The 25,006-nt window shown below is 36.0% G+C and overlaps 7 protein-coding genes and 1 non-coding gene across 10 annotated transcripts; 3 read left to right on the forward strand and 5 right to left on the reverse strand.

Annotated features, from left to right (window-relative positions):
* Window positions 1-1,273: 1,273 nt before the first annotated feature.
* LOC117127377 lies at window positions 1,274-2,960 on the reverse strand. Its single transcript, XM_033277507.1, has one exon. The coding sequence runs from the start codon at window positions 2,846-2,848 to the stop codon at window positions 1,274-1,276; it is 1,575 nt and encodes a 524-aa protein (XP_033133398.1). The 5' UTR covers window positions 2,849-2,960.
* A 7-nt stretch (window positions 2,961-2,967) lies between these two features.
* Window positions 2,968-4,514, forward strand: LOC103834393 (V-type proton ATPase subunit c1). Of its 2 annotated transcripts, XM_033277508.1 has the most exons (4): window positions 2,968-3,215; window positions 3,634-3,919; window positions 3,999-4,146; window positions 4,233-4,514. In XM_033277508.1, the coding sequence occupies exons 1-3, from the start codon at window positions 3,140-3,142 to the stop codon at window positions 4,129-4,131; spliced, it is 495 nt and encodes a 164-aa protein (XP_033133399.1). In that variant the 5' UTR covers window positions 2,968-3,139; the 3' UTR covers window positions 4,132-4,146; window positions 4,233-4,514. The 2 variants fall into 2 exon arrangements, with proteins under 2 accessions (XP_033133399.1, XP_009108707.1); XM_009110459.3 differs by having other exon boundaries at window positions 3,999-4,384.
* A 6,363-nt stretch (window positions 4,515-10,877) lies between these two features.
* LOC103834394 (arginine decarboxylase 2) lies at window positions 10,878-13,545 on the forward strand. The gene is made up of 2 exons (XM_033276315.1): window positions 10,878-13,319; window positions 13,440-13,545. The coding sequence occupies exon 1, from the start codon at window positions 11,239-11,241 to the stop codon at window positions 13,312-13,314; it is 2,076 nt and encodes a 691-aa protein (XP_033132206.1). The 5' UTR covers window positions 10,878-11,238; the 3' UTR covers window positions 13,315-13,319; window positions 13,440-13,545.
* Window positions 13,287-16,231, reverse strand: LOC103834528 (putative F-box protein At1g30925). Its single transcript, XM_033276318.1, has one exon. The coding sequence runs from the start codon at window positions 16,168-16,170 to the stop codon at window positions 15,277-15,279; it is 894 nt and encodes a 297-aa protein (XP_033132209.1). The 5' UTR covers window positions 16,171-16,231; the 3' UTR covers window positions 13,287-15,276.
* Window positions 16,232-16,880: 649 nt separating this feature from the next.
* Window positions 16,881-19,020, forward strand: LOC103834395. The gene is made up of 2 exons (XM_033276319.1): window positions 16,881-17,183; window positions 17,285-19,020. Exons 1-2 carry the CDS (start codon window positions 16,934-16,936, stop codon window positions 17,515-17,517), a joined length of 483 nt encoding a protein of 160 aa, XP_033132210.1. The 5' UTR covers window positions 16,881-16,933; the 3' UTR covers window positions 17,518-19,020.
* Window positions 18,897-20,478, reverse strand: LOC103834396 (NADH dehydrogenase [ubiquinone] 1 beta subcomplex subunit 9). The gene is made up of 6 exons (XM_009110462.3): window positions 20,238-20,478; window positions 20,082-20,123; window positions 19,547-19,628; window positions 19,394-19,449; window positions 19,239-19,308; window positions 18,897-19,122 (listed from the first exon to the last, which is right to left on the reverse strand). Exons 1-5 carry the CDS (start codon window positions 20,367-20,369, stop codon window positions 19,267-19,269), a joined length of 354 nt encoding a protein of 117 aa, XP_009108710.1. The 5' UTR covers window positions 20,370-20,478; the 3' UTR covers window positions 18,897-19,122; window positions 19,239-19,266.
* Window positions 20,479-20,699: 221 nt separating this feature from the next.
* TRNAE-CUC lies at window positions 20,700-20,772 on the reverse strand. The gene has a single exon. It is a non-coding gene; the product is annotated as a tRNA-Glu (tRNA).
* Window positions 20,773-21,646: 874 nt separating this feature from the next.
* On the reverse strand, window positions 21,647-24,793 carry LOC103834397 (GATA transcription factor 3). 2 transcript variants are annotated; one of them, XM_009110464.3, is made up of 3 exons: window positions 22,902-24,793; window positions 22,424-22,695; window positions 21,647-22,346 (listed from the first exon to the last, which is right to left on the reverse strand). In XM_009110464.3, exons 2-3 carry the CDS (start codon window positions 22,688-22,690, stop codon window positions 21,825-21,827), a joined length of 789 nt encoding a protein of 262 aa, XP_009108712.1. In that variant the 5' UTR covers window positions 22,691-22,695; window positions 22,902-24,793; the 3' UTR covers window positions 21,647-21,824. The 2 variants fall into 2 exon arrangements, with proteins under 2 accessions (XP_009108712.1, XP_009108711.1); XM_009110463.3 differs by having other exon boundaries at window positions 22,424-22,699; window positions 22,902-24,784.
* Between the last annotated feature and the right edge of the window lie 213 nt (window positions 24,794-25,006).

Genomic DNA, 25,006 nt, shown 5'->3' on the forward strand with positions numbered 1-25,006 from the left:
GTAACTGGTCTTATCAACCAAGTATTCATGTCCATAGATACTTGATTTGTTGGAATGAAAGTATCTGAATCCCATTCAGTCCCTCCTGCTGTAAAAAGCTCACTAAAGTACTTCTCGGCCACACTTGCAATAGCCTCATCCTTTGTATGAATAATACCTTGATCGTCAGTAACACTTTTAATTTTATTTGTAGATCGTCTTGACCTAGTAATATTATGGTAAAACTTTGTGTTACGTTCCCCCAGTTTGAGCCACCTATTTCTGCTCTTTAGTCTCCAGAATTCTTCTTCATCAGAGTAAGCTTGATTAAGTTGCCTCTGTAAGACATGGATCGTAGTTATAGGCACCGTATGATCCCGTGTGGCTCTATCTATCTGCAGGCGAATATTGTGGATTTCTTCAGCAGCATTAAAACGGTGAACTCTCTTCCAGTGTGCCATAGTCTTCCTACATTGAACCAATTGCTGAGACAGGTTCAGATCGCCTAGGTTCTGTTCCCATTTTTGTGTAACAATAGAACAAAAGCCTTCTTGCTTGTAGAGACGTTTATCATAGCGAAATAGACCTCTCTTTTGATCCTGATTATATCGTACAGAGATAATCATTGGACGGTGATCTGATTCTGCAAGTTCAAGATATTCATTTTCAGAGAAAGGGAAATTATTAAGCCACACAGAGTTCACAAATACTCTGTCCAGACAACATTCTATTACTTCATTCCTTCTTCGGCCAACCCAACTGAAGTTATTACCCTTTGCCTGTAAGTCTTTCATATCACATATCTCAAGCATAGTCTTGAAATCCTTCACACTACTCTCACTTCTAATTCTTCCTCCTTTCTTCTCAGCCGGGTCACTAATCTCATTCATGTCACCACATAACATCCAAGGTCCTACTCGATTAACAGCAATACGTTGAAGTTTCTCCCATAGGTGACTTCTAAATTTAGGAACCGGATTTCCATAAATACAAGACAAGTAGAAACTGAAATTTTTATAATCCACAAAGAGATCTACAAGCCTTTCATCAGAGGAAATACAAGAAACAGAAACATAACTTTTCCAAAGCACAGCCAACCCACCACTTAACCCTCTAGGAGGTACAAGTTCCATACTATCATAACCCAAAGACACTCCTACATCTCTTACATAGTCATTTCCTTGCTTAGTTTCCACCAGGAACAACAAGTCAGGAGAATACACCCTCTGTAACTCCCTTAGACGTCGAACTGTGAGGCGTTGTCCCAAGCCCCGACAGTTCCAAACTTCAACTCTCATGGTGGAGTTGGTGGATTCGGGCCCACCGCGCCTCTGCAGAAAGAAGGAGGAGTGAGAGTGTCAGTCTCATCCTCCATCGCACCATAATCCGTCTGGATTTTCCGTAAAGAGTTGTTGCCTTGAGCTGACTCTATCTTGGAGTACTTCTCGGAAACAATGGGGAACTTATCCGCAAACACCTCCTCTTCTCTCTGTCTTTTACGAGATGACTCTCCAGAAGCACTTCCAGATTCCAAGAAGCTCCCATATTGCTGGAAAGTACGATCAGAAGACCAACCTCCATCGATGCTAACATGATCCTGAGATTGCCTCCTAGAGGCTGGAAGAAGACCTCCATCTCCAGTAAGACACTCCTCCAGCAGAGTGTCAACAAACAGATTACGCCTCACAGTGTGTTGATGCCAATCCTCATCACGCAGGGCATGCTGGACCCCAGCAGAAGCAGCTTGAGCACGATACACACCATCTTCTACCCGATCTTCCCCCAAGTCAGCTGCACTTCCGTCAGAGTCCTCATTTGGATTTCCCATCTCTGCATTCTGATTATCTGGTGCCGCATCCTCTGCTTGTTGATGTCCTTCACCACCATCATTAGCATCATGATCATCTCCTTCCTCTGGGTGATGTTGAGGTTGATTAAGACACTCGCCAGTGTCATGAGTTAGCATACCACATGTCTCACAAAAACCCCTCAATCTTTCATATCTGAACCGAAGGAGAGTATTAACTCCCGGAACAAATTGAAAATTCTTCTGGAAACGAAGAGGAAGGTTGACATTCCAAAGAATCTTCACTCGAACAAACTCAATTGCTGAGGCAGTTTCAGGATTGAAATCAACATCCTTCACTTCACCAATCCTATCACCAATGTGCTGGATCACGTCAGCAGTCAGGTACTGCAGCGGAATGCCCCTTATCTGAACCCAAAAAGGAATGGTGTTTAACTCCTCCTCCATCAGATCCGGAGTCCATCTCTGAACCACCAGCATCCTGTCATTGAAAGCCCAAGGACCCCGGTTGATAACCGAGCGCATCATTTCTTCAGATGGAAAAACAAATTGAAACTTGGTACGTTCAATCAGTCTCCCAGTAATGAGACCAGTGAGACCCCACATTCGCGGCAGAGAGGTGAGCATTGCTCGTATGTTCTGCTTCCTGCGGATTAGAGGACGCCCCATTAGTGAGAATTGGTTCACCCGAACCGCTTCATGGCACACTGCTTGTGGTAGCATCTCAGGCGCATCATCTGCTCCCAGATTGAGATCTTGGATCGCTCGGCGTAAGTTATCAGCCATTGTGTTACGAATTTGATATGAGCGAAAATTAAGAGAAAGTAAAGCAATATGATTGAGATTGTAGTAAGAGTTTACCCGAGATTCATATTTATAGAGAGTCCGGGTGAGAGTGGGAAGAAACCGTTCATCAGAGTGGGGGTGAATGTCCACTATGGAGATCGAGGAGACAATCGAGCGCAACCGCTCCACATCTGTCTCTAAATCTGACAAAACCGTCATCAGACGAACGGTTTTTGGATAACATTCCATTCGGAAAACTGTTTTTCCGACCACCATAAAATCGCCTTTAAAATCGCCTCTTTAATTAATTAACCGGAACAATCACCGATCAAAAGCTAGTTAATATTGTTTTCGAACTTTTTTAAACTTGTACAATGACATTGTTATCCCGACAAGCAACGTTGTTCCCTTCCACTCATCTGAAAAGAAAAAAAGACAAAACAAAAATAAGTACGTAAATAAATAAATAAATAAAATCAGAACGATATATATCTACTACGTCTCTCCTCCCTCTCGCCAGATTTCAATCATCGACTCGATTTCAGATCCGAGATAAAAACTTCGAACATGTCTACGTTCAGCGGCGACGAAACAGCTCCCTTCTTCGGTTTCCTCGGCGCCGCAGCCGCACTCGTCTTCTCCTGTAATTTCCTCTTTCTCTCTACTCTCATCCTTGTTCGTCGTGATCGCCTTCCTTTTTTCTTGGAAAAATGTTTTGAGATTCGTGTAGTTGTTTGAGAAATGTCTAGGAAAATGCACACATGATTTGATTGAAAGAACTAGTCTCTTAGGTTCGATCTGCGTCCAGAGCCAAAATGGATATGTTATTTATTGGATATGGTTTGCGTTTGACCTTGGATCATGTGATTCAGTCATCATTATATTGTAGTTAAGTCATTCTTTTTTGGCTGTTAAATTTGATCTAAGAGGTCATAGGTTCAAATCCCGTTGGGAGAAGTCTGCATTATATTACACATAGTATGAGTCTCGTGGGATCCTGTAAGAATTGTTTATATTTTGGACATGTTGTTTAATATGTGAATTTTTCGTTGTATGGATAGGTATGGGAGCTGCTTATGGAACGGCAAAGAGTGGTGTTGGTGTGGCTTCCATGGGAGTGATGAGACCCGAGCTTGTGATGAAATCCATTGTCCCTGTTGTTATGGCTGGTGTGTTGGGTATTTACGGATTGATTATTGCTGTTATCATCAGTACCGGGATTAACCCCAAGGCTAAGTCTTACTACCTCTTCGACGGATACGCCCATCTCTCTTCTGGTCTTGCTTGTGGTCTTGCTGGTCTTTCCGCTGGAATGGCCATTGGTATTGTCGGAGATGCTGGTGTCAGGTTTGTCTCTTTTCCTAAAGCTTCACAATATATAACATTTGGTGCTTGACTTGTCTGTCTGCAATTCTTTTTTTTTCAGGGCAAATGCTCAGCAGCCTAAGCTCTTTGTCGGGATGATTCTTATCCTTATCTTCGCAGAAGCGCTTGCTCTTTACGGGCTTATTGTAGGAATTATCCTCTCCTCTAGAGCTGGCCAGTCTAGAGCTGAATGAGAAAGTACCCCAAAGGTACTTCTTTTACTTTCTGTGTGCTTTATTTAGTATGTATCATCGAAAACTGGAACATTTACTGGATTCTTGGAACTTTGTTTCGAAAGCAAAACCACCTATGGTTTATTTATTGTTTGGTTCTGTAATAAAGAGCTCGGAGGAGCTTTGGTATGTTTTTATTTTTGTATTCTTGTATTGTCCTGAGGAAGTAAGTTATAATACATGTATTTGTAAAGAAGTTTGCTTTCTGAAACCATCTTGCTCTCTCCTCTGGTGTTGTGTTCGTGAAGTTGTTGTTTTGTTTTCTTGGTGAAGTTTTTATGTCATTATTTTCATTCATGTTTAAAGTTTCGTGACAAAAGTATAAAGAAAAAGAATTTTTGATTCGCCTGTTTGTTCTATGTTACACATAATTGTTTCTCTATGCTTTGGGTTTTGATTATTTGAAATACAATGTTTGCGTTTTTAATTCCAGGCCATTTTTATTTAAAAACAAAATTTTCTATGATTTTTTAATTGAATAGTAATACAAACGTTTTACAAATATTTTTAACGTGAATAAAATTATAAATTTTTCACAACCTTGTCATCACTAAATCACTATCCTGTATTGGCAGCACTCCTAACCTTGTTTCGCTTACGGACCCAAAAGCTTGAATCGACGACATGTACAACAGTTACTTTACCATGTTTAAAACAAATTCTTACTTTTAGTTTACGATTAGAGTATTTGTTTTTCGTTAGATTTCTTCTATTCGTGAGTTTAGGAGACTAGGACGTCGATTTGCAAGATTTATCACGTGATATAAATTCGTCTTACTCTGACTTTCACAATAAATTTTGTACGTATGCATAAACGTGCTTAGTTGTTTAAATACTTGGTTGAAGAGATGGCAGCAGCCATTTCATGCAGGGCCACAAACCAAGCCTTCGCCCTTTGGAACCTCTCTTAGACTATTTACCTTTTGGAAATATAAAATCTATATTTGTTGTATATCAGTATATGAATACATTATGGACATGCAATAATATATTCAGAAATAAAAATAATCTATAGATTTTGATTATCTTAGACCATGTGATATGACCCGCAATGTTCGTTATACATTTTAATTTGAATATGCCGTTTTACATCATCAAATAGTTCCTATAGTTTTCGGTTGTTGGAACGACCAAAAGATAAATAAGACATTAGAAGAAAATAGCAACAAACTATCTTTAGAAGTGATGGCTTCCTCTATATTATTAGTCCATATTCATACTAATAGTCTAATACTTACTGGGCTGATTCAGGTTTGTCCATCACTTTGTAAGAGTGTTATATAGCGTCAATTATACAAAAAAAAAGGTGAAAGTTTCTTATTTTATTGTTATAATATAGGCATGACCGATGCCAAAAAGCATGTGACTTGTAAAACTACAAAATTACGAGCAAAGATGCGGTCAGGAGACCTTACGACAGCTGACTAGTTTTGTATTGTTTTGTAAGGGCCACTTTAGCATTTTGTTTTGGTTTTGTATTGCATTATTGCATATTGTTTTATATTGTCAAATAAAAGTCCGGATACGTGGTCTTTACGTGATTATGCAGCGAATCAGTGATGCATGAAAAATGAGACAAAGTAATGAACAACAACTAGGCAACAACATACGACGACTGTTATAACTTTTTTCTTCACATACGACTGTTATAACTTATATCTAATAAATACCAAAGTACTTTTAAGTTAACTAATTGCCCACCTCAATTGAATATGCTTTTGAGTGTATATATGTGTATATATATATATATCAATTCTTAACATGGTATAATTTAAATATACAAATGGTTGTAAACGTATACAATTAAAAATTATTATATTTAAAATTTTTAAAAGTGTGGTTGTTCCTAACGCATAAAAATTATGTTTAAAACAACTGAGATATATCATATACACCAGGGCTTACATTAGCAACATCCACGTGAAATGATCTATGTTTGTGTACGCCATGGAATTAAATAGTTTGGTTAATTTTTAACCAGAGAAATAGGTTGTATAATACCTTAATGAGTTAATGGTTATAATATTCCGAAAAGATGTTCAGATTGAATGCATATGATAAGAAAAGTAGAATGAATAGAAAAAAAAAAGAGAGTAGGTTCAATCAACCGAGTTTGGCACGGCACACGTTAGAATAGATTATCGAGAGTGCCAAAGTCATTTGTAGCCTTAATTGACCTTCACAACCACATGACAATTAATCTCCCAAATCACACGTCACGTAATTAAGAGCTATATGTTTAGTACGTTGGCCGATGCGATATTAGGATTAACTATGATAAAAATTGTATAAACTGCATGACTCGTTACGAATATCTTTGATTTGAGGAATATTTATATATTTTGTTTCTTTTGAACGAAAAAGGGGAATAGAATAGTGCATGGTATAAAATATCAAATGAGAGAGCATTGTTTTACGATAGCTTTAAGAGTGGTGTACGTGGGTAGTCCGCGTTCAGTAAACGCCGTTTACCGCCGTCAACGCGTTTTGCTTTCCTTATTCTGTTGAATATTCTAATTGTAAGTTGCCAAACTCTATCAGCTTTATCAGCTTGAGCGATGCATATGCTCATGAGTCATGAAACTTTTGTGTTTTTTTCTCAAGTTATTCGTTACTTAAAAGATGTACTAGTTTAAGAAAAAAAAAAGATGTACTAGTGTTAATATTTGGTGCGTACTTAAATTTATATATAACATGTATTTAGTTTTGCGGAAATAATTGGAAAAGGAGAAACCACATGATATGATACTTCCTTATTTCTCTTTTCTTAACAGCATCATATATGGATTTAGTCATTGTATAGTTCTATGTTTTTATGGCTTGAATGGCTTATATTATCTCATTTTCCTAAACGTAACCCCGTCACATAAGAAATGCATACATATGCATAAAACAAAATTGATCATATAAACACAATAGAAGAACAAACACTTTGGAGGAATATGAGGTTGAAGGGTATTAAATAATTACATAATTATAAGGAATGGAGAAGATTTAATTAGGAACCCGAAGAACATATCATCCGCCCATTCCTATATATCAAATTATCAATGTCCGTTATATCTTACCCCTGGGACTGTAATCGCTGGATAATATAAATTTCCTGGAAAGAAAAACAACTACTTCCCTTAAAACATTGCACAGATGAACAATGTTTCTCCATCGGTTTCTGAAATCTTAAGGTTTTTTTTCTTACTTCACAAAGATGGATTTTGTACATAAATATATCTTTTTTTCAAAATATAAGCCAATTAATTTGCATATTATCTTTACGATTACTTACTTAAATGCAAGTTTTTGTATGAAACAAAATTTAACTGCAAAACATGAAAATCAGAAATGCCATAAAAAGTCTAACAATCACAATATGATGATGTTAACGATTTAAAACTAAAATTAAAATTTAGTTAGAAATACGAAAACATCTTATATTAGAACATCAAAAATTATTTAAACATTTTACATTTCAAAACGGATAAGTATTTTTTAGAGAATTAAAAAAGTCTGTATAAAATTCAATGAGAAAAGTTTTGATGAAAAATTAACTTAATCACCACGGATGTGACATTCCAGTTGGTTTAAACGCATGAGTTGGTGCTGTTGTATTCATGGGTTCGATCTACTATGGAAAAAATGTTTTACGCTAAAATATTATCAATGCCGGCCGGGTCTCAAAATTTCCGGATAATCAAAAATAAATTAACTTAGAGCTTGATTGGTTTCCCCGCTACCACCCGCAAACGCAGCTTTTGCGGTTGGTAGCGGTTGACAGCGTTTCGAAACAATCATCCAAACCGTTACAAATCGCTTCAAACCGCTCCGAACTTCTTAAAATCAAAAGCTGGTTCCAGCTAGCGTTTGCGGTTGCGGGCGGTTGCGGGAGGATAATTTTTTTTCTTTTTCTTTAAAAACCATATAAATACAAAAATAAAAATATTCAATAAATTTTTTAAAATGGAATTATAAAAATACTAAAATATATCTATTATATTTTAATTAATATTATAAAATTTTAAAATAAAAATATTTTCTATAATTTTAAAAATTTAAAACTATAACTTTGAAAATATAATTTACATATTTATTATAATATTATGATTTTTGATATTTTTATAATTATATAAAATGTAAATATTGTTAATTTATTATTTAACCGCTGCTGTATTTGGTAGTTAACCAGTCATAATTATCCCGCAAACGCACCAATTTTTAACCGCAGAACCAGTCGTACAAATCTCTTAAAACCGCTAGAAACCGCAACCACCCGCATCCGCAAACGCCCGCAGCCGCAACCGCAACCGCTGCGTTTGAACCAGTCAGGCCCTTAATCGGCGTCTTGTTCAAAATATTATTGTTATTGTTGGTAAAAGGAAATAAAACTTAATATGGTGATTTATTTTATAAATCGCTGACAGAAATTAATTGACATGCTTCCAAGTTAAAGGCATGGTCCGTGAAGTTATGCCCATTAAAATACGGGTTGCAGCATCCAATAAAACGGCACACGTATCATAACCTGCTCCGCCACGCGGCGACTGCTAGCCAAGTGTTCGTGACCAAAAGAGAATCTTGTTCTTATAAAAAATATTACTCCCTACATTTCTTAAAGATACATATTCTAAAGAAAAAATTTGTTTCAAAAAAATTCATTTTTTTATTTTTAATATATGTTTTATTAATTAATTACAAACTTCAAAAAACCTAATTGCACTAATTGATTTTTTATTAGCTTAAAATTATAGAAAAAAGATAAACACAAAAAATTATACAAATTTAATGTGTTTTATTAAAATGTGTAAAAAAATTAGAATATGGATATTTTAAAAACAGAGGAAGTATAACAAAACCCCAAGAGTACCCTAAACCCATTAATTATTATACTTCATCCGTTTCGGTATATAAATAGTTCTATAAGGTTTTTATTTGTTTCGCAATATAAATTACTTTTAAAGTCCAATGCACAATATAATATGATAAAATTTGATAAAAAAAATAAAAATTTGTCATTGGCTCCATTTTCCTTTTAATTAAATGCTAAAGCTATAAATATGTTTTCTTAAATGCTTGTGTTTTTATGCAAACTACTTATAAATTGAAACGGAGAAAGTATTGTCATAATTTTATATTCTTTCCGTTTCGTAAAAAAAATATCACTTATCCAATAAAACGGCACACGTTTCATAACCTGCCGGCGACTGCTACCCAAGTGTTTGTGACGAATAGAGAATCTTTTTCTATAAAAAGTACTATAACAAAACCCCAAACCTATATTTTATCATAATTTTTGCACCCTTTTTTCATAAAAATATCATTTAGATACATTTTACGCAGATTAAAAATAATAGAATATACAATTATTAAAATAAAACGATTTAATTAAATATTTATTGATTATTTTAAAAAATAAAAAATAACATTAAAATTATATTAAAAATGTAGAATAACACTTTTTTGAAACAAAATAAAAATCTAGAATAATTTTTTTTATGAAACAAATGAATTATTTTTTTAATGTCTAGCTATTACAATCTATAAAATGGTAGATGATTCTAAAATTGACAATTTTATATGTCTTATCCACCACGCCTGACGGTATTTTTCAAGGTTCTAAAAGTTGGTCTAGACGGCGCCTAAGCGGTAACTCGATTATATCCAATCGATTTAAAAAAAATCTGATTTATACTTATTTATATGATTAAAATTGGTTTAAACTTTCTAAATCGATTAAAATTGATATAATTTTTTTCTAAATATATTAAATTAAACAATAATATTATTATAAATATACAAATTTGTCTAATTTTTTTTATTTGTATATCTAATTTTTATTCATCACAATAATTTCATAATTAAACTTAAAAACTAAAATATGTCATAGAAATGTATAATATAGATAAAATAAATCAATAATTTGCTAACGATTAGGTTTCGGCTAGGCCCCAGATAATTCGCCTAATCACTAATCTTTCTATAAAACGTAGTTACCTCCTAGCGATCTTCAGAACATTGACATTTCTTATAACATGCTGTAATATTTTGTAACTATTTTCTCTATAATATGCATAACTTACATTCTTCGAAATTTTTACTACAAACCGTATAATATAAAAACATTAATAAACTCTTAATCAAACTATCAGAATTAAGGATTTTCACAAAATAATTTATATTTATATATTTTATCAAGAATTTTATATTTATATCTCAAAATGCAGAATTTGGAAAAGGAAACATGTGATGCCAAGTGTAGAGGAAATATATTTAGAAAACTAAACGTTGCCAGGTAATGTCAAAAAAATATAGACCAATAGAACAGGAAACCATTTACTTTCTTTTTCAATTTAACACACGTATGAATTTCAGTCCACATGTCGAAAAAAGAATAACTCTAACATAAATGAGTAAGATACATATTCTTATAAAATGATAATTTCCTTTTCATTTATTTTGAAAAATTCCCCAAATTATGGTATTTTTAGACCTGGAATATATTTTGATGACAAATTGCTAAACCGAATCTATGGCATAGGAAACTAATCAAGAATAAGATTATTCTTCGTTTTTTTCTTTCTTTTATGCGGTGTAAAAGTAATAAAAAGGCGTTGAAAAACATGAAAAGTTTTTAAAGCTGATATCATAATGGGCCCTACGGCCCACTTGCCTCCTTCCTTCGTAACCTCCTCCTCCTCCACCTATATAAACAAGAGCAAGCTCCCTTCATCAATCTCACGCCTCCCTTTCATCAATCTCTATTTTCTTACGCATTCTCCCGAGAAACCTCACATTCTCTTCCTCCTCCTCAAAACCCGGATCTCTGCATGATAAGGGAATAAAACTCGTTCTTGATTTCCCTTTTTTTCTTTCCTTTAATTTTCAAGTTTTCACCTGAAACATTCACCGTGGAGATTCTGGCATCGGGTCGGGGCGCAAGAGGTGGGTTTCACGGCGGAGACAGATCCATCTTCCCCCTTCTTCTGAGGGGATAGCCGAGGCTCCGGCCTCGGCGGTTTTCAAGCCCCTACCTTTACAAATTCCCAGATTCAATAGTTTTTTTTGTTCTCCGTCGTGATGCCTGCTCTAGCTTGCGTCGATACCACCGCCTTCCCCCCTCCGCCGCCGTCCCTTCTTTCCGACGCCTCTTGCCGTTGGAACTCCTCCCTCTCCGCCGCTCTTTACCGCATCGACGGATGGGGAGCTCCCTACTTCACCGCCAACACCTCCGGCAACATCTCCATCCGTCCTCACGGATCCAACACTTTGCCTCACCAAGACATCGATCTCTTGAAAGTTGTTAAGAAGGTAACGGATCCTAAGCCGTTAGGCGGTTTGGGATTGCAGCTCCCGGTTATCGTCCGGTTCCCCGACGTTTTAAAAAACCGGCTCGAGTGTCTCCAGTCCGCGTTCGATTTCGCGGTTCAGAGCCAGGGGTACGGTTCTCATTACCAGGGCGTGTATCCGGTTAAGTGCAACCAAGACCGGTTCGTGGTGGAGGATATTGTGAAATTCGGATCTGGTTTCCGGTTCGGTTTGGAAGCTGGGTCTAAACCGGAGATTCTCCTCGCTATGAGCTGTTTGGTTAAAGGTAACCGCGAGGCTTTTCTTGTGTGTAACGGTTTTAAAGACGTTGAGTATATATCTTTGGCTCTGCTCGGGAGGAAGCTTGCGTTGAACACTGTGATTGTGCTTGAGCAAGAGGAAGAGCTTGATTTGGTTATTGATCTGAGTCGGAAGATGAACGTGAGGCCTGTGATTGGGTTACGAGCTAAGCTGAGGACCAAACACTCTGGTCATTTCGGATCAACGTCTGGTGAGAAGGGCAAGTTTGGTTTGACTAGTACTCAGATTGTTCGTGTTGTGAGGAAGCTTAGGGAAAGTTGTATGCTTGATTGTCTCCAGCTTCTGCATTTCCACATTGGGTCGCAGATTCCATCGACGGGTTTGCTCTCTGACGGTGTTGGGGAAGCTGCTCAGCTTTACTGCGAGCTCGTGCGTCTCGGTGCGGGTATGAAGGTTATTGATGTTGGTGGCGGTTTGGGGATTGATTACGACGGGTCTAAGTCTGGAGACTCTGATCTCTCTGTTGGTTATACTCTCGAGGAGTATGCTGAAGCTGTTGTGGCTTCTGTTCGGTCTGTATGCGACCGGAGATCCGTGAAGCATCCTGTGATATGCAGCGAGAGCGGAAGAGCGATCGTCTCTCATCACTCCGTGTTGATCTTCGAGGCTGTTTCCGCGGCTAAACCAATGGCTCAGGAGGCTCATCAGGTGAACCACGATGATATTCAGTTTCTGCTTGAATGTGACGAGGCGAGAGTTGATTACGAGGATCTATACGCTGCTGTGATGCGTGGGGACCAAGAAAGCTGCCTCCTTTACGTGGACAAGCTGAAGCAGAGATGTGTTGACGGTTTCAAGGAAGGTGTTTTGAGCATCGAGCAGTTGGCTTCTGTTGATGGGTTATGCGAGTGGGTGTTGAAGGCTATAGGCGCGTCTGATCCGGTTCAGACTTACAATATCAACCTTTCGGTTTTCACTTCGATTCCTGACCTCTGGGGGATTGATCAGCTGTTTCCTATAGTTCCTATCCATAAGCTCGACCAAAGGCCAGGGACTCGCGGGGTCTTGTCGGATTTGACGTGTGACAGCGATGGGAAGATTGATAAGTTCATAGGCGGAGAGTCCAGCTTGCCGTTGCATGAGCTAGACGGTGGAGGAGGAAGGTACTTTTTGGGTATGTTCCTTGGAGGGGCGTATGAGGAGGCGCTAGGTGGAGTTCACAATTTGTTTGGCGGGCCAAGCGTTGTCAGGGTGTCTCAGAGCGATGGACCGCATAGCTTTGCAGTGACCCGAGCCATGCCTGGTCAGTCATCTGCGGATGTTCTCCGAGCGGTGCAGCATGAGCCTGAGATAATGTTTCAGAGTCTAAAGCACAGAGCAGAGAAGCTGATGCATACCAAAGGTGGTGGCGAAGATGAAGATGATGAGGAATTGAACAACGTTGTGGCTTGTCTTGATCGTTCCTTCAACAACATGCCGTATCTCGCGACTGAGCCGGCATCTATGAGTAACTCTCTTTCAGCTGCGATTAGTAACCTTGGCTTTTATTACAGCGACGAAGACGGCTTCGACTACCTTTCCGCGTGACAAAGGTAGTCCGTCCGTCTGGTTTGTTGTTGCATGTTATCATAAATCGTCATTGTACGATTTCTTAGTTTCTTTTAATAACTTTTAAAATAATAATCATATGGTGAGGTCCATCTTTGTTTCAGGTTTTAATTTGAGGATCGGAATGATAAAATCACTCTTGTGAAATTCGGATCTTTGTATGTTATTTCATTTTTTTATAAAAATAAAAGACCATTATAAGAACTTTTTTTTTTCAAGTTCAAACGATGAACAACTTGGTCTTCTTGTCTACCACTAGATTTTTACGTGTCTCTTTCAAACCGATGAATTGTATGCAATGCTACAAGTAGCCCTTCATTATCTTAGGCCTTAGGTCAGGCCGCATCTTGAAGACTGGAACGCCGTCGTGGACGATATGGTTGTTGGCAAAGAGAGCAAGACAACAGTCACATGTTAGATATGCTAGACACTGACATGTATTTGTTGTTATTGACTTACTTCTTTATTGATTAGGCTTTGGGAAGCGGTTGAATATTATGTGGCTCACGTTTGTATTGTATTTTTCTTTATATTTTAGAACACGGCTTGGACATATTTTCCTTTTTACGTGGAGGAAACTTTGGACAAAAATGCATATTCAAGATAGTGTGTTGTCTTCGTTCTAGCTGTCAGGTTGTTAGCGATCATGCAAAAAAAAGCATATAACAATCCAATAATATAAGATAAGAAGGAATCAAATTTAAGTGGTTCAAAAAAAAAACCTTTACGAAGATGGCGTAGTATCCTATATGGTTCATGTTATCAATTTGTACATGAACGTGTCGTGTCACTTTTTTGGTTTGTTCTTGTTCATATATATTAGAAAACATATCATGGTTGATATATAAATTGGAATCATACTTCAAAATACAAAAACTGGAATTATATATTTTTTTTCTAAAGAGAGAGTGAGACGGAAGAATAAGAAAGAAAAAATGATTGTTGTCCCCTATTAAATAAATTTTACATGATTTATTCAACACAATATCAACTAGCTATAAAAAGAACAAGCAAGCCGGACGATGAACGTGAGATAGAAAGATCAATCACGCACATGAAGATTGAGCTAGATTTAGAGAAGAATATTAATGTAACATACATCACGCTACAAGAAATGTAAAGTGTTACATCAGTCTGATAATGTGAATGAGATCATACATTGAGATGCATTCATTTATCACCATATCTTATAGAGAAGATAACAATAACATAGCACATTATTATACTTCTCACAACTGCACACTGCAAAATATTGGATTATAACAAAATATCATGTTACATAGACAAAACCCAAATGTATTGCAGCTAAACCGATTGTTGAGTATGAAACTTCTTATGTTATAAAACACAAGTTGCTTAGTTATCTCAAGTAATTTTATATGGTTTCCATTTCAGCATCTCATGATCTATCTCTGTTCTTATAATTTCTCTAAATAAAACCAATGATGATGATTGATGATTCAGATATACTTTGGAAAGATCCATTGGTGAAGAAACTGGGATAAACAGTTGAGAGTGTTAATACCGTAAGCTCTCCTCTTTCCTGCTGAAGTGAGTTTCTTGATGACTTGCAGCTCGTCGTAAGCATGCATTGTGTTCATTGTTAATCTCCCTCTTTCTCTCCCCATCTTTCAAAAGAAGAGAGAGAGTGTGTGTGTGACACAAAATACACATTACTTGTCTCTTAACAATCATTTCTTAATGTTTTGAATCTAGTGATTTATTATTAAAATGTGTGTGCATGAGTGTATTTTCTAACGAACGGTTAAAGCAAAAGCCAATCCCAAACGTTTAAACTTTATTATTAAAAAAACATCAATAGTTCTCAAATAAGGTGGTATAAACCGGTAAACAAAAAAAATGAAAAGCCAACAAAGTGATAAAACTCACACGGAACCTATGATTGAGAAGACACATTCATAGCCATAACTAGCTAGACTCTTATGCTATAAACTTAGAATCAACTACATAGTCTACAAAGGCTCGAACTGTGCATTCAGTCTCAAAAGCTTCATGGTATTCTCCAACCCCTCGGATTTCAACTCTTTGGAGAGTGTTTCTTTCGGGACTGAAGTAGAAAACACAAAACGGTGTAGATGTAAACTTCTCTGAAAGAACAATCTCACCTGTAGTAATCACCCCAACAACGAAAACATTGCGGATATTGTTCACAGGCAAAGTGTAGACATATTTCGACCATTCTTTTCTCTCAACATCCTCTAGAATCCACATACACAACTCAATGGCATCAGAGTCATTATATGTCAAGTCTATCCCACCTAATTTACCCTTATAGTTAATCAGTTTAGTAGCTTTTGGATCACCAAAGCATTCTGCTTCAACAAACTTGAACTTCTCAGACCTAACATCAAAGCAAATTATCATGTAATGCCTCTCCTCAGCTGTGTAACCATAGGCTTTACCTATGTAATACAAAACCCCACTGATGCATATCCCATTGATGCGTACCTGATCATGCAAAGGCTGATGTGTTAACCGACATTTGATCTTCCTCCACTTCTTCTCTTTACTTGGTCCTAACGTCAGAATTCTATGATCATCAGGACCACTTAGATAAGCCATGTACAATACTTTGAATTGCTTGTTAAGTGGATCATACCCTAAAAAGCTATTGGACTTTCTGTATCTCTTCAGGTCAGGTAAATTCACATACTCTCCTGTGCTTAAATTGTATATCACACGCTTATTAGCGCATAAATAGATCAAACCAGAAGTAAACGCACGAAGTTCTGGGCATACGAACTTGATGAGAAAATCAGCAGGAGAAGACTTGTCATATGGATTCTGAGGATGAGGCGATGAGAAGAAGAGCATCTCCTCGTTGGCTCGTTCGAGTGCGAATAAAAGACGTGGACGGGTAAGTATGGATAGCCATAGCTTTGACACGCAACGAAACCTTGCTATTGACTTTCCAGGCAATCTTGAGAGTATCTCTGGAATGAGATCAGTCGGGATGGAATCCTAATGTTTTCTTCCCTTCATGATCGTTTGAATTCTGCGCATCTGGCTGAGAGAGAGATGCGTATATAATTTTAAATAAGTTTTAACTTAAACTGTTTAAGCCTAGGTTAGGGTTTCGGCCACTTAGGATTCCACAAGCGCGCGATCATATGGTTCTAGTTTGGGTGGCCCGTTTTAAAAGAAGGGCCAGGCCACCGACTATACTTATGGAAAAACATGTGGCGGTGCGAATACTTTCAATTATTTCACTCACAAAAACCCTAAAACATGGAAATAAAAAACCTTAAAAGTTAAACCCTTGGAAACATTGAGGACTTACGTCAGCTTCTCTCGTCCCTGTGATCTCTCTGCAACTGTGAGTTATCTTCTGGTCACTGATCTCTCCTCATGTTTTTCAATACTGTCATTGGACGGTTTTGATGGATTTCAGAACTTAGGGTTTAGGTTATACAAGAAACATTGAGGACTTATGTCTTATCTCTTGTCCATGTTATCTGTAGGGGTTTTAATTCGCGATCATTTGCTTATTAATTGGTTATTTTCCCTAAAGATTTTTGATTTTCTAATTTATTCTTTGATTTTTTATTTTTGTGTTTAATCTATTCACTAGTTAGTTATGGAGATGGCGGAGGCTAAAGCTGAGGAGGCTGCAACGTGGGTTTGTTGGGACATTGAGAACTGTCCGATTCCCAATGGCTGCAAAGCTGAAGAGATCTCTCAGAAGATAAGCTTGGCTTTGAGTAAGTTGAACTACCTTGGTCCAATCTCTATCTCTGCGTATGGAAACATGAATCACATTCCTCCTTCGGTCAAAAAAGCTCTCTCTTCCACTGGAGTTGTTCTTAATCACGTCCATGTGAACTCCAGTTAATCTTCTTAATTATCATCTCGTTTTCATTAAAATTTGGATCATATCTTGATTTGTGTGTATCATCTTTATCTAACGTCTTTTTATGTTCTGATACAGGAAGTTCTAGTTCGCGTATTTTCCGCGGATTATTGGATTGGGCATATAATTCAGACACATCTAATTTAATCTTCATATCCCGTGACGATTCTTTCTGTTCTTATCTTAGCAAATGGCAAAGGGATCGAAACAAAAATGTTCTTCTAGCACATCCTCCAAATGCTTCAGACTCATTTGTTTCTTCTGCAAAGACCACATGGCTGTGGAATAGCTTGTGTACGAGCCTTATATAAGCCAGCCAAATAGGCCCTAATTCTCTTCTTTTTTTTTTCATCAATTGTGCACAAATGCAACTCAAGGCACTGTAACAGTTGACACAAACAAAAATCATTATATTTTGAAAGGACGGCTTTTGTGTTTTTGATTTTTTTTCTAGTGTTTAAATGTTTAGTAAGAAACAATAGTTCTTAAGATTATAAGGGATTCAACTGCCATATATAAATCGTCTAAGAATATATAAACAGATGCAACTGCTTTATTATGCCTGGCATTTGGGTATAAAATTCAAATAATTTTACAGTACAACTATGAATTCACATTTAGGTGTTGATTGTTTGCAGTTTCTACATTGGTTTTTGGTTTTTGTTTTTCAAAATCTACATTTTTGTCCAATCAAGATTTCTAAAAAAAGTGATTCTCTACAATTTAGGAAAACTAAAACTTATATTATTGCCAATCAAGATTTTAACAAAGTAGATTTCCTAGAAAATAGGAAAACTAGATTTTAGATGTTTAACTAACTTTTCAAAGAAAAACCAAAATTCTTGTTTTGTTGGCTTTTGAAGATATGCACGATTACTACTTTTTGGTAAATATATAAATACAATATATTAACACTACTTAGATGTATATGTTTGTTAAACTCTACACTCTTTTCTTACGTATTTTATTGTATTATTTTTATATTAAAAATTTTAATCAGTAGGAAAATATTTCTTTTTTACAAAAATTCAATAATTAAAAAAAAATTTAATATATTTTTCAAATAACAGACATAATATTTTAATACATTTTAATAATAAAATATAAACTTTTACATATTTTATTTATGATTTATTTTATTGCTATAAAATTCATAAAACTGAAAAATAATTCAAAAAAAAAATCAAAATCAAATTAAACATAAATATAAAAATAAAAATCTAAAAACTAATAACTAAAAATAAAAACTCTGAAAACCATTTTGTGTTGAATCTTTTTAGATTTTCTCAGTCATAGTATTTTGATATATTTTAATGATAATTTTAAAATTTTATTGATATTTTCTACATTTTAATATAAATTTCAATAATTTTATTAGTATTTTTTTTGTATTGTCTTAAAATAAATCATCTCATTTTATAAAAACAAAACAGTAATTTCGAAAAATAAATTTTAACCTAAAATACACAAATCAAAAACCAAAAACTAAAACTAAAAACCAAAAACTAAAAACGAAAATCAAAATCAAAATCTAAAAACTAAAACTAAAAACTAAAATCAAAAACTAAAATCTAAAAGCCAGAAACTAAAACCAAAAACTAGTGAAACAATCATCACCTTATTCTTTTTTAGGATATGAATAAAACACATCGAATTCACTTACTCTTTTGGGTTAGGAATCGCGTTTTTGTTAGCAAACGGACACATTTATAAAACGCTGGTAGATATGTGGTCAAAGTAGACAGAAAAAAACACAGACAATTTCCTGTTTTCCTCATAGGGTTTGAAAGCCAGAACATCCATTGACTAACAAGTTGAAACAATAGTGAACGAAAAAATAGAAATGGTCCCTCAAAGTTTCAACCTTGAAAGCCTTGAGTTTATATTCTGAACCATAGCCACAAGATGCTTCAATTCTGCAGTAGATAACAAACACCATTGAAACTTAACATGCGTAGTGGTTCCATTGAAGGGGGACATTTATGAGACTGAAACGAAAAGAATGAGAGCATCTGATAACCATCCAACTTACTTTATTGATGGGGGTATGAAAATTAGATTTATGGGTTGTCTTCTTGACCATAGTTGTACACAATCTCAATCTGCACCAGTGACAAAAGAAGATGAGTACTTTGAGAATAGGAAAGTGAGACCATGGAAGCAATAAGTGTTGAGAAGAAAGATTACCCCAGCAGGCGGAGTAGGGTTTCTACAGAACTTTGAGCCACCAGGAGCCCATGGAACTACAAAATAAAATTAAAAAAGTAAGCTAGAAATCCAATTCTCTAACCTGAGAGGAACTTGTACAAACCTATCAAATCTACCATCATGGTTGCTTACCGATATAAGGATCAGGGTGTCGCCATTTGTTGTATTCGGCTTCACCATGAGCAATCAGTTTGTCGATTCTGTCAACATCCTCCTACAACATACACCCACAATCAAGGGAGACACAATGAGAAACAAAGGCAGTGAGAATCAGAAGGTAAATTCGCAATCACCAACGTTGTAATCTAGTCAGGAGTTGGAAGAAGAGTTTAACTATAAAGTCACTTTATTAAAGTGGATGACACAGAAACATTTAATCATATAAGCAAATGCATTGCAAAAGCAGAGTTTATTCTACATAGTAATGAACTGGAGATACCAACTCAACATAATAACAAAGAAAAAAGCAAGCTTTATCACATTTAACGTCCAAACCCACTTTACATAAGCGGTTAATCATTTCTCTAAACTCTAAAGTCTCTCTCTTTACCAAATTAGATCAAACAACATACAATAAACTTACATTTCCCGAGGATTACTGAACAATTCAATTAACAAAACCAACAACGAAACGGCAAGAGTATGAAATGAAGAAGAGAAACAATACCACGTCTTGGTTGGCATTGAACTTCTCCCGCAGATCAGAAGCCTGAAAATGAACGAACATCAACGAATTCAACAACCCAATACGCGAGATCGGCGAAAAACATAGAGGAAGACGAAATCCAAATCCGATTCGGAGATCTGAGGAGAAGAAACATACGTCTCGGTAGAAAATGTGGCGATGAACAGCCCAGTTCAGAGTATCCTTGAGGGCACGGCGATAGAGGATTCGAACCCTCTCCTTTTGCGCCGCTCTCCGCGCGAAATACGCCGCCGTTGAAACTCCGCTCATCTTTCTGCTTCCGATTGCTTTCCTTTCGACTCTCCTCCTCACTCTGTTTTTCTTCTTCTAATTTCTGATTTTCAACTAGTGACAAACCTTCTCTTTGGCGCAGAGGGACCCAAAGGAGAGTTTACACATGGGCCTGTAATTCGAGCTTCATTTACAAAAAGAAATAGGCCCATGATAATTACAAGCCCATCAGAAAGAGAACAGAAGAACTCGGTCCTTGAGAAACGGATTTGAAAAGAACATTGAACTGAACCAAACCAAAACCATGTTCTTTTAGAAGCTAACATAAACATGTAAAGTAACTGAAAAAGGAGGAGACAAAAAAATTGACTCCGTTGCCGGGACTCGAACCCGGGTCTCTCGGGTGAGAGCCGAGTATCCTGACCAGCTAGACTACAACGGATTGTTGACTCAGTCATAAACTTTAGGAACTTGTCCAATAAATCTTTAGAAAGTACCAAATTTTATTCTGAACTCACTATTGTGACTATGAGCTAATGAGCGGCTTGATTTTGACTTTGTAATTCATTTTGCTTACTCTCTCTCCTTCATTCTTGTAATATCTCATTTTTTTGGTGTGGAGTTTAGATTTTTTACGCATACCTGTTTAGTATTAACAACGTTTGCAAACATAAGACCATGTTTTGTAAGAAGAATTCACTTGAAAGAAGCTAAGCAGCACCATTTTGTAGAATTCAGTGGTTTTCTTCTCCATTTTTACATGGAACGGCATTGACGTTTGATATTGAGATTCACTTGAGTCTAGTTTATAAAAAATATATTTGTGAAACTACTGACCAAAGGGTCCATGGAAATGTACATTCCTTCTAGTGTTAGTCTTTTTTATGTAGCAGTTGATGATATACATAATTAAGAACTTGTGGCTAGAAGATTTAAGTCGGTAAATGATATGTGCTATTTTATTGTGTTTAATCATGTTGTCACCACAGTCTAAACTTTAAGATTGTATGCTTACAAAAGCGATTTGTGTTAGTGTTGCTTTGTAGTAAAGTTATGAGACTTAACTATTCTTTGATTCTTTGTAAAGGAGAAATAAGTTACTGTTTACATGAGGCAGAAAACCTATGGCCACACAGTAAATATGCAAATATAACTATTATTTGTCTTGTATTACAAAAAAAAAAAATGTTGTGGAATATTCAGAATAGTACATTAATGTTGCATTTATTTTGGCAGAGTGTTAACTTTTATAGTTTGCCAAATACTTCAAAAAGTCTATAGCACTTCACATGGACCAAAATCATTCGAAGTAGTAGTGGTGGTGGTCTAACATCATTAAAAATATATAATCTTGTTTATAGAAAACAACGTTTTCAGTACACTAATTCCAAAACAGCTTAACATATTTTGGAACAAGTTATTAAATTATAGTACAAAACTAGAGATAATGCTAAAACAAGTAGGTTTTCATTTTACCTAAGTCTTCTCTACCACTTAGCTGCCAAATTTGACCTGGTCTGATTTAGTAGTAGCTTCTCCTCGTTCTTCACCTAACTCTTTACTCTTTCTCAGTTCCATAACCTTCCTATGAAGGTTTGAGTGGATCTCATTTGAGAACGTCGGACTATCCGCCGGTCTGTACTCTGGGCAGAGCCTACCGGACTTAAACCGCACACCACATGCATTACATAAGGTTTTTGGACCGGCCGGACCGGTTCTCCATTGAGGTGTGGTGTTTGTGCCACAATGGCTGCATCTTCTTTGAAACAAAACGGCCGTTTCTTGTTTCTTCTTCTTACACTGCTCTCCTGTTGCATGTTGATTGGTTGAAACTAGTGGCCACACTCGGTCACCGGTTAAGCTGTTCCGAGACCGTTTGGTTCTTGGTTTAACCGGAACTGAAGATGAGAAGCTTGGTTTGGTTTTGAGGGTTTGTGTGAAGAGAAGTGAGACTTCTGGTGATGAACAGTCATCCACAACACGAGATACCCATTCAAGCTCTTCCACATCTTCATCCTAAATATCAGAAAATAAATTTTAAAAATCAGAAAAATCAACTAAGTTTCTTTTAATTATAAGAAAAATAAATATACCGGCAAAGAAGGAAGTTGATCAAAGATGCAAGGTTGTGAACTAAAGATACAATAATCTTGTTCTTGTTCTTCTTGTGAAGAACAAACGGAGACAAGTTGTTCTTCGTCTCTTTCTTGACCTTCTTCTGAGAAATCAAGGAAACACTCAACGGAGAAATCTTCAGCAGAAGAAGTTCGGCTTAGATCCTCAGCCACAATCACTTGATGCTTTATAGCTTCTCCTCTTAGACTTGCTTTTAGGGCTCTAGCTTCTGTCCACAGCTCCATTCACTCTTTCTTTCATACACATACATATAAAATCTTATAAGTTTCAATTATCACTTGACATATTTTAGTTCTCACTATTACAACACAACCATACACATAATTAAACAAGAAAAAGTAGCTAAAACGTCTGCGCATGCAAGCTTGCGAGAAACTAGAAAGATAAGAGAAGTAGAGAGGTATGTTGACGGATATGCTCATATTAATTCTATACCTGATAGAAGAAGAAAGGGTGAGAGAAGGCGAAGAAACAGAGGAGTAGGGAGATAGGCAAAGTAAGAGGGCACTGAAAGTCTGAAACTAAAGGAGGATTCTTGAATGGGTTAAAAGGTAAAATAGACTTTGTGTTTTTGTGTTTGTGCTTCCATTTCCAAAAGTTAAAGCTCTTTTTTCCTATTAGTTTTTTTTTTATTTTCCCCTAATTTATTTTGTATTCTTAATAGTTTCTAGTTTGTGGAATATTACAAAATCTTCTTTCACGAATGATCCTAAGATTAGTGTTTCAGAATCAATGCTTTTACGCCTTCTTTATTTGCCTCCTCATGTTGGTGTAAAATGATGTGTCGTTTTGGCAAATTGGTCCGCGAGCTTTAGCTTGACATTTAGAAAAAAGGGTTCCAATCCCATGTTCAAAAATGGGGTGACTGGAATCACCGTGTCCAGTAAGTGGTAATCGGTGGTTTTAGGCAGTGAAACAAAAAAGCTTGCAGAATCATTTCGCAGATTATCTTATATATAGTTGTAGACAAAACTAGTACCAAACCTACAAATAAATTCCAGAATCAGTACGAACCAGACTGGACTGATCATCGCAATACGTTAGTGCCCAAAAGTCGTCCGTTGGTTTTGCTAATCTAGCTATTCCCAATGCATTTAGTTTATTTTTTCTTCTTTGAAAACTGTTTTTTCTATTCTTGTATGGATTTAGACTGTTGAGTATAGAAGAAATCTTGTGACTTTGTGGGACCTCACGAGGCTCAAATCATGCTATGTTGTTATGTGTGACCTCACGATCGTTTGTGCTTTGGTTTTTGTGGCTTCTTAACTTTTCTTTTATCATCTACAACTCACTCGCACAGGCAAATTGTTAAATTTAGTTATCAATTTTTTTTGTAAAGCCAAACAAAAAGCATTGTACTTTTTAAAAAGTCCATACGTCAAGATTTTTCTCTTTGGTGCCTTCATTTTTTTTCTTTGGGCCTAATCAAAGAGTTCGCTACGTGTATGTCTGGTGCTTATCCTTGGTCGCAAATTGATAAGTTAGGTCTATTTCACATTATTCAATGTAATTTGATTGATTTTTATAATATTTTTTTTTGTTTTTTTTAATTGTTGTGAAGGGGTTAATCATGCTTCTTGTCGATGCCTAATTAGCTTGCCTTGCCAAAAGGGTTGACCATTTTCTTCTTACAAAATGCTAAACAATTTTTTACAATGGTGAATTTTGCTATTCCCTACTAGTATTAGGCTATTAGCGATACATACTGGTTATGTTTACCGTGCTCTCTCAGTCTTTTGTGCCCGAGATCAATATGGGAAGGTCATGGTGGCTCTCCATCTACTGTATATAGCCCTTGGTTACATTTTTAAGTTATCTACATGCATTCATTCCAAGTAAGTTATTATGCTAATTACATTTTACTCTAAGACGTAGAAAAATAGTATTTTACAATTTGTAGTGACAAATTAAGTTTACGTTACTATGAAGAACACTCCCATGCAGTCCCTAAAGGGTTAAAGGCGATATACTATCCAACCCATCCTCGATTTATTGCTACATACTTAAAAAGATATAAATTCAAATAAAATAAACAAATTCAAATTCGATTCAAAGACTTAATATCTATACACAAAGCAGCATAAATAAAGTTCACAATACGAAACCTAAAAAGCAATTTACCTATCACTGCCAAACAAAAAGAGAAGCGTGGGTTTTGGTAGTGATGGAAATGGATACGATGCATGCAAACCACCGTTGGAGTGGAGTTCACCAAAGCAACCACTATATATGGCCAAATCCTCTAAAAAATTAAAAAAATAATAATAAAAAGATCAGTATCAAAATAAATTATTTTAATTTTTAGTTATGCCATGTTTCCTTTTATAGTTTGATTCAAATTAAAATCAACAACTACTACTCGGCTCTCACCTGATCAGGAAACTTCCTTTGCCAGATGTAAATGTGCTACCAATTATTGTGAAATTGGATTATAAATCTTGGAATGCAAACTTAAACTTGATATTGTGCAAAAAGTTGTTATTTAATATCCAAAATCATTTCTGAGGTTAGGCAATAAACCATACCATAGCCCAACCAGT

This window comes from Brassica rapa, chromosome A08, assembly GCF_000309985.2.
Source record: "Brassica rapa cultivar Chiifu-401-42 chromosome A08, CAAS_Brap_v3.01, whole genome shotgun sequence".
In the NCBI taxonomy this organism is placed as follows: Eukaryota; Viridiplantae; Streptophyta; class Magnoliopsida; order Brassicales; family Brassicaceae; genus Brassica; species Brassica rapa.